This window comes from Portunus trituberculatus, chromosome 41 (assembly GCF_017591435.1).
Source record: "Portunus trituberculatus isolate SZX2019 chromosome 41, ASM1759143v1, whole genome shotgun sequence".
In the NCBI taxonomy this organism is placed as follows: Eukaryota; Metazoa; Arthropoda; class Malacostraca; order Decapoda; family Portunidae; genus Portunus; species Portunus trituberculatus.
In genome coordinates this window covers 16,343,353-16,359,191 of record NC_059295.1, presented here as the reverse complement: position 1 = coordinate 16,359,191, position 15,839 = coordinate 16,343,353, and the positions used below count along the sequence as shown (strand labels likewise).

Here is a 15,839-nt window from a genome sequence, read left to right as displayed (position 1 = left end):
GAGTATTGAGTCTCCACTGTAGTTGTAGTAGTAGCAGTAGTAGTAGTAGTAATAGTAGTAGTAGTAGTAGTAGTAGTAGTAGTAGTAGTAGTTTTTACATCAATGATGGCATCTAAGAGAAAACTACATTACAAAATAAAAACTGCTATTTGTCACTGAAAAAAAAAAATGATGTATCCAAAACAATGGCTTGTTTAGTTAGTAAAGTTTCTTGATACTTCTCTCTTGAAAGATGTCAAGTTATAGGAACAGACAGTAGAGCTGTGAAACAATGAGGGTTGGTCAAAGGTAGTGTTGCCAGGGCTGCTTAAATTTGTTCAGATTTATTACTGAAAAAGGATTGCATATGGTTTGAATTCAAGAACTTATTTATTTTTTTTAATCTAATAGTACTACCTGATTTTGTTCAGATTTTTACAAATTATAATCTAAATTGTAGAATTTTCAGATGGAAACTTCAATGGTTCCTTCAACCCCAACAGCAATATTCACTGATCCCTAGTTATTAATAAACCTCCTTTTGATACCCTAGGTATTTATTGACCTCCTTGCAACCTCCTGGATGTTCATCAACTCCTTGGATGGTTCCATCAAACCCTGGGGGATCAATATCGACCACTTTGAGAGCCAATGGTCTTAACCCTCTCTGGAGTAGTAGAAGGAAGAGCCCATCTCTCACATGAGTGTCTTGAACACTCGCTATTCTTACATTTTATTAGTTTGGTGGTATGGTTAGGCACTTGCTCCTTCAATATCTTCCACACTTATATGGCCCTGTATCTCTCTCTCTTCTCCTCTGTTGGGAATATAGTTCTAGTCTTTGTAGTCTCTGCCAGTAATTCAAGTGTTTCATGCCTTTTATTTTCCTAGTAAAGGTTCTTTTTACTGACTCCAGCTCTTGTATGTCTTCTTTTTTATGGGATGACCAGAGATGGCTGTAGTAATTAAGTATGTATTGGTTGAATGAGAGCCTTCCACAGTGCTGGCATGTCTTTTCTTGATTTAAGGTGCAGAGGATCCACCCAACCATCCACCTGGCTCTCTTTAACTGTCTGCAAGATATGATGCTGGGTGGAATTTGCTGTTGTCTCCCTGTATAGAATTTGGTGATGTCTTTTATTTCAGTGTTGAATCCTAGTCTTGGTAGTTTAATTTTTTTTTCATTTTGGTCCATACAAAGATCTTGTGGATGTTTTCTTGTAGGTATAGGACATCTCCATCTGCCCTGATCTTGTGACTGAGAATGGTATCATTGGCAAAAGGATGATAAAAAGAATCATTCTACCACTTCCTGTATGTCAGACATAAGGATTAGGAGGAGTGTAGTGCAGAAGACTGAACTCTGGGGGATGCCACTAATGACTTTCTTGCTGCAATTTGTGGCCATTGACAGCAACTGCCTGTATTCCACGTGTAAGGAAGCTGTGCAGCCACACACCCAGTCTCCTTGTTATCCTCATGGCCTTCAGTTTGTGGAGGAGGATGCTTTGGTCAACTCAATCAAATGCTTTGGCAAAATCCAGGTACACAACATCAACATTTCTTCCTTCAACAAGTCTTTGGAGCAGCCATTCATAGCAGGCCAACAAGTTGGAGAGGCATGACCTTCCTTTACAGAACCTGTGTTGGGAGTTGTTTGTGAGTTTATTTTCCTCTTGGTTGATGATGATTCTATTCCTGATTATTTTTTCAAACACTTTCACTGGGTGGGAGGTGAGGGCTACAGGTCTGTAGTTCTTAGTTTGGGTTATATCTCCCCCTTTGTGGCTAGGAGAGATTATTGCCTCCTCTAGCATGACTGGGATGATGCCAATGTCAAGAGAGCAGCACTTATTTTATAGGCAGAGCTTGCCAGAGCCTTTTTGCTCTTTAGCAGTAGGATGGATGGCATACCATCAGGTCCAGCAGTGGAATTCATCTTAAACTCACTGATGGTTCTCTGTAAGTCAGCAATGGTGAAAGTGATGTTGTCAAGGTAGTGGTGAAGCTGTTGGTTGTGCTTTCTGAAAACTCTGTGGTGTATTGCACTATCCTTATAGTATTTGGCTGTGAGAAAACTTCTGTGTATTGCTGGGATAGAATGTGGCAGTTTTTTCTGGGTTTATTGACATATCCCTATTTTTCTGCTTGGAGAGGTCCTACTCTGGTGTGAATTCTAGAAAACTTTTTGCAGTAGTTGTAGAAAAACTGGATTGACTATAATTTTCAGCACTGCTTGATCTTCTCTCACTGTCTTTCATAGGAATCTTTGATTTTTTTTCTCATTACAAACTTTGTCTTGCAGTGAGCTCTTCTGCCTGGTGTAAGTTGCTTTATTCATTCTCTGATGTAAGGTGGCCCATCTCATCAGAATTTTCCGCTCCTGTAGAATGATGCTTTTTCTGGAGGCTTTCCTCCTCATGGGTATACAGCCTTCACAAGCCCTTATGATGGCAGTGAGAAGGGTGTCCAGCATAACCTTATGGTCACTGCCTTGGAGTGCAGTCTCCCAGTCCATGTTCCTCAGCCAAATTTTCAGGTGAGTCGATGTGGTCGTCACCTGGTGTTGGCTGGGCGGGCAGCAGGTGGGGAAGGTGTGCTGGTGTGGCAGGGATGGCCCCTCAAGACCTCAGCTCCTGTACATGTCATCCTGAAAGGCCACATTGTGCATCATATGGAATTCAAGTAAGTTACCAGTGATAGGAGAGAGAGAGAGAGAGAGAGAGAGAGAGAGAGAGAGAGAGAGAGAGAGAGAGAGAGAGAGAGAGAGAATGTAATGACATCTTGATTTTCTGTTACATTAATTGATTATCTTCTTAAGACACTAATTTTTTTCTGCTTAGAGTGAAGATCTGATGAAACTTACTTTTATTTAGTTGCCTGTGTCTTTTGTGTCAACTCCATTTTTTTTTTTTTTTTGAGGTGTTACTGTGATGTAAACTATAGTTTTTATCATTATATCTGTTCATCAAAGTTCTTCATGGGGATGGTCATGTCAGAAATTTCTATTTTGATCATGTCTGTAGTACATTCCACAATTCTATCTCTCACTTAGCATCATATGACCTTATTTTTGTAGTACCTAAATATCAATCATTCATTCAATCTATCTACCACTAAGCCAATGCCCTCTCAGTGAATGGAGATCTTCCTTTGCATCTGCATTCAGTAAATTATCCTAGTTTTGTATATGCTCCATGTCATTTCAGTCAATCATCTCAGATAGGCATATCATGAGTGTTAACTATTATTCTCCATTACAGTAATGAAGGTAACCATCTAGGTGTGCTGTCAACCACTGCCACCTCCTCCACCACCATGCAGGAAGAAAGAGAGACACAGCTGGTACTCTCTGTGTGGAGGTGGCCAGCAATGAGTGCTGGTGGTTCTGATGGCTCCTTTGCACAGCCACAGCAGGTTGTGGCAACCAATTTGGATCAAGTGAAGGCTGAGCAAGTGACACGGCTTTCTTTAGGGCGTGGGCTGCCATCTGGGGAAGTGTCAGTCATGCTAGCAGGTGGGCAATATATATATATATATATATATATATATATATATATATATATATATATATATATATATATATATATATATATATATATATATATATATATATATATATATATATATATATATATATATATATATATATATATATATATATATATATATATATATATATATATATATATATATATATATATATATATATATATATATATATATATATATATATATATATATATATATATATATATATATATATATATATATATATATATATATATATATATATATATATATATATATATTATGTACTGTAATTGCTATACCAGGAAAAATCAACCTTCAGGTAATTTTACCTTATATACATTTTTCTTATCCATCATTTAGATGCACATGTATATGTACATGTTTACATCTATACATGCATATGTATATGCACATGTGTACATGACCTTGTTCGTCATACGTTTGCTCCTAAGACAGCTTCCCACCTCTCATCCAAGTCCACCAAAGCTGGAAAACACTGTATTATCTCATTTGTATGTATGATTTATCGTCTAAAACTTCATGGCACAGTATGCCATGACTATTGCGAGTCTTTTAAGGTCACATAATATGGTAGACAGCTTCCAAACCTGGACATAAGACTGAAAATATGGAGCGTAACTTGGGCGTTCCCATGTATTTTCAATGGGCGCTCGGTAATGTTTTGGGTGTAAGGGGGGGTAGGGTCAGCAGCGAGCCAATAGCGTGCTGGCTTCACTTTTGTGACATCATGCCGCCTCCTTGTAATATAACCTTGGGTGTACGTTTTGTCCATGAGAGGTGCTGGTGTATTCAAAAGCTTGTCAGCTTTCGTGATGCGGCGGGGCTTTCAAACTTAGAAATAATTACATTGGATAAAATTTCATTAAATCAAGTTTGTTGTTCATTATACGAGCAGATGGTAGTAAAAGGAAACGTTCGTTGTAGCGAAATTTCGTTGTGTGAACATTAATTAATCGGGGGTTGCCTGTATATATATACTGTATATATATATATATATATATATATATATATATATATATATATATATATATATATATATATATATATATATATATATATATATATATATATATGCTGTTGACCCTTGTTAACTTGGACTAATAAGGGGAGAAGTTGGTCCAACAAATTTGAATGTCTCATTTATATGAATTCACCCACTCCCAAACACCCAAAAAAAAGAAAATTCGGACTTTAGGTAGGGGTGCAGGATTTATTTTCTTGATTTTGGAGGGATTAAAAATTTTGAGATTACTATTGTCTCTTCAAAACCTTCAGACCCTAAATTACCAGATGGTGTACTTTATTTTTTTATAATTAAATACCCTTCCCACTAGGGAGCCATTTTTAAATGTCTAGTGCAGTTGCGTCATAGCATGACTCAAGCTCTACACAGTATGTGGCCAGGTGTCAAGAGGGGATGTGTGTCATTTAACTCTCTACATCCTTACAGGCATAAATTTATGAAATTTAGAATCAGAAACTTCAAGAAGAGAAGACAAGGAAAAAATGTACCGTTGCGAGACAGCTGTGGTTGACAGCTGGACCTTAAACCCTTGCCTCCCCTCCCTCATGCATGTTTTTTCTCCCTTTGAGACCCTCTCATCTCACCCCATGTTTTATTGCCATGCTTTTCCATCCTCTCTATATCATACAACTGCTATGATCTTTTCAAATTCTGTTTTTTTCTCACTACCTTCATCATGACAACTATTCATCACATAGCTTTCAAAATAATACTTTTTTGAGACAGAAGTATAAAGCTGGAGGAAGCAAGTAATAATTACTTCATAGTATGTATCATTATCTCACTTCAACACACTAATATCAACTCAGAGAGTGCCCAGTTAAGTTGTAAAACATCAGATTGCAGTGATGCTTCTGATGGCTCCTTCCAAACCCTCATGTATGAGTGAATAATATTTTTTAGAGAAGCTGGGATCTAATGCATTATCATTCCATCATGCTCCAAAAGTCACCATTGTATACACAATCTTGTGTAAAAATTTCATATCAATCAGATGAATACAAAATAACAAAACAAGGATGAAATTATGAAAAATCTTAGAGTGAATATCTTGAAAAGTGTTTTTTACACTTCAAAAATTTTCACAAAATTAGTATAAACCCTGATTAACTTTTGTTTGACATTATTTTAAACTAAAACTGAAATGCAGTTGTTTGTTGGAATTAGATTTTTTATAATGTCAATAGAAAATGAGATACAGTAAAGCAAAAAGAAAACATTTGAAGAAAAGAAAAAAACATATATATATATATATATATATATATATATATATATATATATATATATATATATATATATATATATATATATATATATATATATATATATATATATATATATAGGGTGATAACTTTTACAACCTCATATTCCTGTGCCATTATGTGATGAACTTTTATGAAAGAATAATTAAAATCCCATTTCTAAGTCATTTTGATGAAAAACCTCACGCACAAAATGATTTAAAAAAATTCAATATTACAGTTTTCGTACAATTGTTGACATCACTCAAAGCAGAATCCAGTCTGAACAAAAGCTTAAAAGTAACATGTATAGTATTACAAAAGCTAAGAAAATACAGTAACAAATCAATTAGTCAAATTAATGTCATTGGAGAGGATGAATCTGAGAGGGAGGTTGTCCTTGTTGCGGCAGGACTCGTGCAAGTCCTGCATAACTTTAATTGCTCGCTCGCAGCATTGGTTGCTTCGGGCGATGTTGATGGGTGATGCTTCTGTTTTCCAGTGAGTTTCTAGGCATTTGAGAGCCTTTGGATATCCATCCAAAGCAGCTGATAGTTCATCAAAATCTTCTTTGCGGAACAACTGGTCACTGAACCAATGGTCGGCCCATTGGTACGAAATAAATGAGCAAATTTTTCGCAGTCTGATTCGATTTTCAGGCATGAGAATGAATGCAAGTAGGGCTAGAATGGCACGGGAGTTCCAGCGTGCATTGCTGATATTAGGAATCTGCTTGAAGTTCACAAAGGGCATGTCATTTTTCTCAGTGAAGTGACGGAAGACACGTGTGAGATGGTACAGAAATTTCATGTCATCTCTCCAACCGCCTGTTTCCTTGATCTCAGCCTTTCCATTGCTGAAAGCTGCCTTCATCTGGTCATACTTTTTCATCAAGTCATTGACAAAGAAGTACTCAATGTGTGGGGATTTGGTTGAACCATGGAGCTCAATGTCCATTACTACACGGAGGATGCGATCGAGCACATGGTGCTGACAACTGATGAACTTGGGTCTTGGATTGCCATTCTTTTCAAACATCTGCTGTAGTAGAACCACAACACCTGTCTTCTTCCCAGTGTTGACACTTGTTGTGTCAGCAACGATCATATGAACTGATCCCCACAAGTTGAAGTCCTGCAAGACACCCTGAAGCCCTTTGGCAATGGTTGCAGCGGTACCATCCTTCAACTGAAGTACAGCCAATTTGATTTCCCTTGCTTCATTTTTTAGGACCACTGCTTGATGTTCAACACCATTCAGTTTTTTGCCATCAAAGTGTAGACTCCACTTTTCTTGATGAAGTGTGTCAATCAAGTGTTGCCTGACTTCAGCAGCTCTCCTGTAGATAGCCTTGTGGATTCCTGGCTGACTTGGGGTTGGAATTTCCATGCCCTCACTACTGAGCTGACGGCACACTCTTGCTGCTCCGTGGATTGATAGCTTTGAGCTTGTAACAAGTCGTCTTGCAACACCAGTGGAATGATGCTTCCTTGTGCTTGTTGATGGTTCGGCTTCATCTTCCCAAGAACTGTCCTCACTGGAGTCGCATGAGGCTGTGACAGTTTCAGAAGAATCTGATGCTACTGAGCTGCATGCAGTTGCCGAATCAGAGACATTAACTTCTGATGTCCTCCTTCGCTTGGATGGGTGAATGGTCTTGGCACTGGCAGGTTTGCCAGTGGAATAACCCACCTGACCTTTGCTCTCAATTTGCAGTCTATAGAGATTTTCATCCTCTTTGCAAAACCATTGACCTTTCACCTTGGTCACATCAAACAGTTCATTTAATGGATCAAAGTTTTGCTTCTTTCTGCAATAGTCATATTCCTGCAAGAGTTTTTCCAGTTTTGCATGAATGGCTTGATCTGATATATGGGGGAAGTTTAATGTTGTACTCCATAAAGCTTTTATCTCCTCAGCAATTAGACTGACCCTCTCTGAAATAATTAGTAACAACATTTATTTCATCTTTCAGGTACTTAAATTTTTACTTTTGAGAAAGTAGTGCCAAAGAGAACATCTGTGAATGTTTCCTTATCTTTACCCAATTCAGCCCTTATTTACAGTAATTGCACAGGTTTCAAAGTGCTTTGTGCGTGACCTTTTTTGATATCACAGTGGAATAAACATCATTTCGGGCAATTGTAAGCAAAAGTTCATTCATTCATGTTACAGGAAATCAAATTTGAGAAAAAAGTCAAAAGTTATTACCTAATATATATATATATATATATATATATATATATATATATATATATATATATATATATATATATATATATATATATATATATATATATATATATATATATATATATATATATATATATATATATATATATATATATATATATATATATAATATATATATATATATATATATATATATATATATATATATATATATATATATATATATATACAGTAAGTCCTCATTATATGGTACATATGTGTTCCTGAAAACCTTACCGCAAATCAAATTTACCAAATCCATTATAACATGTAATAATAGGGAATGCATTCCAGCACGTCAAAAGTCACCCCTACAGAAATGAAAATACATGAAAATAATCATTAAAAAAAAAAAAGAAAATGTAAAGTCCTGTGCTAAAGAAATAAACAGAAAATTTTTATTTACCTTTCAATCACATTGTATTCTAACAAATGATGTCCCTCCCGAGGCAAAGGGACACTAGGGATTTCAGCCCTTACTCATCTTCCGCTGAGTGGGCAGACAAGGATAAGATGTCATCGTTTGCACTGTCGGAAGCAGATGTGGAAGGGCCAGCTGTAGCAGGGTCGACACGTTTCAATGGTTTGAAGAAAGGATATTGAGGAAGGGCCAGTTGTAGAACCATCGGCAGTGGATGTGGAAGGGCCAGCTGTAGCAGGGTCGGCAGGTGTGACAGGGATGGCATGTCTGACTGGCTTGAAGAACGAGTAGATGGAGGACTGTTTGGTTTTTCTTGTTTTTTCATCATAGATTTCTTGATAAATCCTGACACTTTTCTCTACGTCATGAGCCACTTTGCTACTTCTGGCAGGATTTGGGTCACATGCCTTCTGGGTTTCCAGAGCTTTTTCGATACCACCGAGACATTCTCTAAGAGTTTTGATGTCAAGTTCATGCACAGGTCTCCCTCTTTTTCTACCTCCTGTGATACCTTGTCTAGCTCTGTAAGTTCATCATTTGATAGAGGTTCAGCATGACTTTCCTAAAGATCTTGAACATCATCAACTTCATCAAAGCTAGCCCTATGGCACAAATTTACTATATCACTTCTGATTGCACCGATGTCGTCTTCAGCAAAGCCTGGGAAGTCATGCGCGTATTCTGGCCATACTTTACTCCATGCCAAGTTCATGGTAGACATCTTCACTTGCTCCCAAGATGACTTGATGTTATCTAAGGCATGCTTGATGCTATACGACTTCCACCATTCTCTGATAGTGGGCTTGCCAGGCCCATCTGTGCCCTTTATCAGTTGCTGCATGGTTTGCCGCTGGTAGTAGGCTTTAAATGTTTGCCATGATTACTATGAATGTATTTGTGCTTACAATAGACCGTTTAATATTCCATTTATTCATCTAATTAGTAATGCATGTAAGTAATATGTAATGCAGTTAAAAAAAGAGGGGGAGGGGAAGAGATAACAGGCTCCAAGGGTGGTCAAGTTAAAATCAGTACTGTGAGTGGCGGGGAGGTGTGGCGTGGATGACGTCATCACCCCTGCTCCCCCGTGCTTGGCCCTCTCAGATGACATGAGCGGATACCGTATCTGTGAATTTTTCTTACCGTATATCGAATCGAGGGTAGTAATTTCCAAATACCGTAACTGTGAATTTACCGGATAAAGAACTACCGTATAACGAGGACTTACTGTATATATATATATATATATATATATATATATATATATATATATATATATATATATATATATATATATATATATATATATATATATATATATATATATATATATATATATATATATATATATATATATATATATATATATATATATATATATATATATATATATATATATATATATATATATATATATATATATATATATATATATATATATATATATATATATATATATATATATATATATATATATATATATATATATATATATATATATATATATATATATATATATATATATATATAGAGAGAGAGAGAGAGAGAGAGAGAGAGAGAGAGAGAGAGAGAGAGAGAGAGAGAGAGAGAGAGTTTTTAGTTATATGCATCTCGTGTCCAAAGTATGTATGAATACTATTTTCAAGACTGTGATTAAGTTTTTATAGCTTCTAACAGTGTCTCTATTTTAAATGCAATTCCATATTATAATCTATTTAATTTAGAAAACTTGAATGAATACTAATTTCAAGATTTTGATTAAGTTTTTATAAGTATCTAACAGTGTCTCCATTTTGAATGTAATTCCATATTGTAATTTATTTAATTTGGAAAACTTGAATCCTTCTTGGTACAGCATGATGCATCACTTTGTTAATCCACTTATGAAAACTTCAGAGATAGTCTTTTCTCAAATTGTGTATTGTTTGTGTTGTCTTTTGTGGTGCATTCATTACAATACAGTGGTACTTTGACATACGAATTTAATTTGTTCCGTGATGATCGTTGTATATCAAAAAAATTGTATATCAAATAAATTTTTCCCATAGAAATTAATGGAAATAGAATTAATTCGTCCTAGTGATACGAATTTACCTCCCCAAAAAATTAACATGCTTTAAATACCAACCAAATATCGATTTAATATAAGATAAATACAATGTCTATTGTATGCATGATATAAATGTACTATATTGCCCAAAATAACAACTTAACCTGCAAAACTCAGGACACGTCGATAGACGTTCATCACACAAGACTCGGGGCATGTTGATAGACGTTTAAGCATTTTTGGGCTATATTTTGGCTATTTTCTTCTCGTTTTCTTTGCTTGTGAGCTGGCAACATTCATCAGGAGTTAACATATGCTATACATCACTGTGTCACCAACTCCTACGATGGATGGTGGGGTTGACAGTGATTTCACGGTGTCCGATTCCGCCACCTCTCCCACATACCTTACCTCTACACCTCGGGTCTCTTGCCATGTTGCAGAGAGACAACTTTTGAATGAGTGGTATCAGAACAGGAGAGAGAGAGAGAGAGAGAGAGAGAGAGAGAGAGAGAGAGAGAGAGAGAGAGATGGGATACAAGGGGCCCGTTTTCTATCGCTCTAGCCAAGGCCGCTGGACCCGATTGGACGCAAGGCCACATACACCGATGATACCACCTCATTCAATCTGTGATACTTTGGCAACCATAGCATCTAGAGACTTCTGGTTTTTTGCATTGCAAGGAGGAAGAGTTGCTTGTGGGCAGAACACCATTTGTTCTTACTCGTTTATTGAATTTCCAAGTGTAATCAGTATGTGAATACAGGCAATTTTGTGTGTTTCTCGCCAAACGTCCCCGAGTTTTAGGGGTTAAACATGCATTCGTACTTACCTACGCTGTGACAGAACTTTGTATTATGTAGTATGGAGGAAGAATTGGCAAGTTACCCATGCCTTTCTATTGGCACACCACATGACCTGGGGTATCTCTTTTAACATCTTGTGTGCTTTAAAGGCTCTGGGGTTCTCAGAATGATATGCCAACAATGGTTTGACTTTACAGTCACAAGTAGCATTAGCGCACAGGGCCAAATCACAGATACGCACACCACGTTCATATTTTGCAATTATCTTGTGTTTCATAACCACTGCGAGACTCTTCTTAAGTTTCTTCTTTTCATCCTCCCTATTTTTACTTTTGGAACCCATGATCATGTGGTCTTGAGTTCACAAAACTTAAGAAAAAATACACACTGCCGAAGAGCACAAACACATAAATGCACAAAGGATGAAAAAAATAGTATGTTAGGGCGTTTGTATCTCGAAGTATTACTGTATTCTCAAATCAGTGTTGAGTAAATGCTCTCTCTCTCTTGTCTTCTTCACTAATCTACGTATGATTATTGTGTGTTTGAGCCCTTTCTGAGTGTGTGTTTTTTTTATTTCATTTAATGTCTTCACATAGTTCTGTTACCTCAACATTATGTTTTCACCCTAACTAAATTGTTACTTAATACAAGTGTTGTTCTTTTTATGCTACACTGACAAACATGTGGATTTGCCTTAGATCTTACCTTGAGTCTCCATCATTTCTCTTGGTCAGTGGGGGAGGAGGTGCAGGTTTGGAGGCTGCAAGAGGGCCCACTAGGACCCCAGCTCATCTCTACCACCATTGGCTTTGGTCTTTTGGCTCCAGACTCTATCTTCACTATGTGGTGCCTCACCCCTGATGCTGTGAGTCAAAGCTGGGGATGAAGTGAGAACACAGTGTGTGTGTGTGTGTGTATTTACCTAATTGTATTTACCTAATTGTAACATACGGGAAAAGAGCTATGCTCGTGTTGTCCCGTCTCCATATCTATTAATGTCCAGCTTTTTCTTAAAATCATGAATATTCCTTGCGTTGACCACTTCCACGTCTAAACTATTCCATGCTTCCACCCTTCTATGAGGGAAGCTATATTTTTCACATCTCTCCTATAAGTGGCCATTTTAGTTTTTTCCCATGCCCTCTCGACATTCTTCCATTCCACATACACAGATCTTCCCTATCCATTTTTCCATGCCAATCATCACTCTGTATATTGCTATCAGGTCTCCCCTTTCTCTTCTGTTTTCCAGGGTTGGAAGTTGCATTCTTTTCAGTCTGTCTTCATAAGTCAAATCTCTTAAGTCAGGCACCATTTTCGTTGCAGCCCTCTGTACTTTCTCTAGTTTCCTTATGTGTTTCTTTAAGTTCGAGCCCACTGTATTGTTGCATATTCAAGCCTCGGTCTTATCATTGCAGTAATTATTTTCTTCATCATTTCTTCATCTAGATATACGAACGCCACTCTTATGTTCCTCAATAAGTTCAATACTTCTCCAATTATTTTGTTTATATGTCTCTCTGGCGATAGGTCATTGGTAATTGTCACCCCAAGGTCTTTTTCTTCATGACTGGTTTTATGTCTTCATTTCCTATCTTGTACATACTCCTGATTCTTCTTTCACTCTTGCCAAACTCTATTTTCTTGCATTTTGTCGTGTTGAACTCCATTTGCCATGTACAGCTCCATTTCCATATTCTGTCCAAGTCTTCCTGGAGTAGTTCGCAATCTTTGTCACATCTCACTTTTCTTAACAATTTTGCATCGTCTGCAAATAGGCTCACATAACTGGACACCCCATCCACCATGTCATTTATGTAGACTGCGAACATTACTGGTGCCAACACTGATCCCTGTGGAACTCCACTCTCCACCAATCCCCATTCTGATGGTCTGTCCTTAATTATTGTTCTCATTTCTCTTCCTACCAAAAGTCTTCCATCCATTTTAGTAAACTGCCATGCACTCCTCCTACCATTTCAAGTTTCCAGATCAGTCTCTGGTGTGGTACCTTATCAAAGGCCTTTTTTAAATCCAGATATATTCCATCAGCCCAACCATCTCTTTCCTGTATTACATCTATCACCCTCGAATAGTAACATATCAGGTTTGTCGTGCATGAACGCCCTTTCCTAAAACCAAATTGACACTCACAAAGTATGTCATTTTTCTCCAAGAAGTCTGTCCATCTATTCTTCACCACCCTCTCACACATCTTAGCTACCACACTTGTAAGTGACACTGGTCTATAGTTCAATGGGTCTCTCTTGTTACCTGATTTATAGATTGGGACAATGTTAGCTCTTTTCCAGTCTTGGGGCACTACACCTTCCCTTAATGAGGCATCAATTACTTCACAAACTTTTTCTGCCAATTGCTCCTGCATTCTCTTAAAATCCATCCTGATACCCCATCAGGTCCCACAGCTTTTCTCACTTCTAAACTCCCCATCATGTTCTTGATCTCCTCCACAGTTACTTGAAACTCCTTCATAATCCCTTTCTGTTCCATTACCAGTGGTTTGTCAAAAGCAGTCTCCTTTGTGAATACCTTCCGAAAGCATCCATTCATAGCCTCTGCCATTTCCTGGGATCTTCACTGCATACTCCATTTACTTCTAAACTTTCAATACTTTCTCTATTTTTGATGTTGTTGTTCACATGTCTGTAAAAAGCCTTGGTTGGTCTTTACATTTATCAATTATATCCTTTTCTTGTTTCTTTCTTTCTTCTCTTCTAATCAACACATATTCATTTCTTGCTCTTTTGTAACTTTCCCACTGCTTAATCCGTCTTTTCCTTCTCCACCTCTTCCATGCATCCTCTTTTCTTGTTCTAGCCTTTTCACATCTATCGTTAAACCAGTCCTGCTTTCCAACTTCTCTATGTTGTCTTATTGGTACAAATTTTTCTCACCTTCTTTGTATATTTTTATAAATTCCTTCCACTTTTCATTTGCTCCTTAGCACTCTTGAATTTCATCCAATTTGTCTCTTGAAAGAATTTCTTTAGGTTTCCAAAATCTGTCTTGGCATAATTCCATCTTCCCACTTTATATTCTTCATTTCTTCTAGATTTCTCTTCGTCTATCACCTTGAACTCCAAAACTGCATGATCACTCTTTGCTAAAGGGCACTCCACCCTCATCTCCTCAATGACCATTGGCTCTGTACTAAAGACCAAGTCCAGTCTTGACGATGCTCCCTCTCCTCCAAACCTAGTATCTTCTTTGACCCACTGAGTTAACACATTTTCCATTGCCAGTGTCAATAGTGTATTTCCCATGTTGTCTCTGATCCTTCCATTGACCAGTCCTCCCAACACACCTCTTTACAATTAAAATCTCCCATCATTATAGTTCGTTCACAGCCACCCAACATTTCTTCCAGACATGTTCCTGTATCACTTATCATTTCTTCATATTCCTGTACTGACCATGCATTTGTCTTAGGTGGTACGTACACCACTATGTAGTGCCTCTTTTTCCTTCATTAGTTTCTGCTCTGATCTTTAGCACTTCTGCCTTTCCCATACCTTTTTCACTTGATCCACCTTTATATCTTTTTAACCAGCAACATCACTCCTCCTCCCATCTTACCTACTCTATTTCTTTTCCAAACATTATATTTCCTTCTCCAACCTTCATCAGGTCTTCTCCTCTCTCAGTTTTGTTTCAGTAAGACCCACAATATCTGGGTTCTTGTCCCTCAAGTAATCGTTGAGTTCTAAAATCCCGATATCACTCCATTTATGTTGGAATACATTACATTTCGCTCATATGTAAGTTTCTTTAGTCCTTTCTTGCTGTACTTTTCTGGGTTATGAACCACTTCCTCAGTCTCATATCCAAGATTCTCCAGAAAAACTCTTTCTTCTCTCTTCTGTCCTCTCTTCATTTTTTTCAAAGCCTCCTTTCTCAACTCATTTAACATTTCTCTTTCCTTTTCACCGAGATCTCTTCTCAACCAAATCTTCCTTGTTGTTTCCTGCTGGGCTAGCCTCCATGACTTCTCCACCAATTCATCTACATCCTTTTGTGACTTAAGTTTGATTCTTATTGGCCTCATACCTTCTCTTGTGAACTTTCCAATTCTATGGAAGTCCTCTATTTCTTGTACTAGGTCTTTTCCTCCTCTTGCACCACATTAATGATATTATTTATCACCTTTTTATGTTTTCTCTCTCTCCATTTTACTCGGTGTCTTATCCTCCTCCACACCAAATATCACCACACATCTCTTTTTGTCTACAGTTTCCCTCACCAATGTCTCATTTGACTTAATAACCTTCACCACTTTCTCAGCTATCTTCTCTTCTATGATCTGTTGATCTATAATTTCAGCAAGGCCCAAAGTTTTCTCCCCTGACTCTTTGATTTCCTTTTCCAGACTTGCAACTTTGTAATTTACCTCCTTTCTTTCCACTTCCTGACTTTTTTTCCATTCAGCCTGCTTCTCCATCACTTTTCCTAGAGATTCTCCACATTTTCGCAATTCACTTTAATTAGCTTAACTTCCTCTTTCAGTGC

At 37.2% G+C, this 15,839-nt stretch overlaps 1 protein-coding gene across 1 annotated transcript in view; it reads left to right on the top strand.

Annotated features, from left to right (window-relative positions):
• Nucleotides 1-15,839, top strand: part of LOC123517098 — a 72,088-nt gene that overhangs the window by 8,362 nt on the left and 47,887 nt on the right. The window contains exons 3-5 of the mRNA XM_045276984.1: nucleotides 2,519-2,664; nucleotides 3,243-3,496; nucleotides 12,047-12,177. Coding sequence (XP_045132919.1) covers nucleotides 2,519-2,664; nucleotides 3,243-3,496; nucleotides 12,047-12,177 — 531 coding nt within the window. The remainder of the gene's footprint in view (nucleotides 1-2,518; nucleotides 2,665-3,242; nucleotides 3,497-12,046; nucleotides 12,178-15,839) is intronic.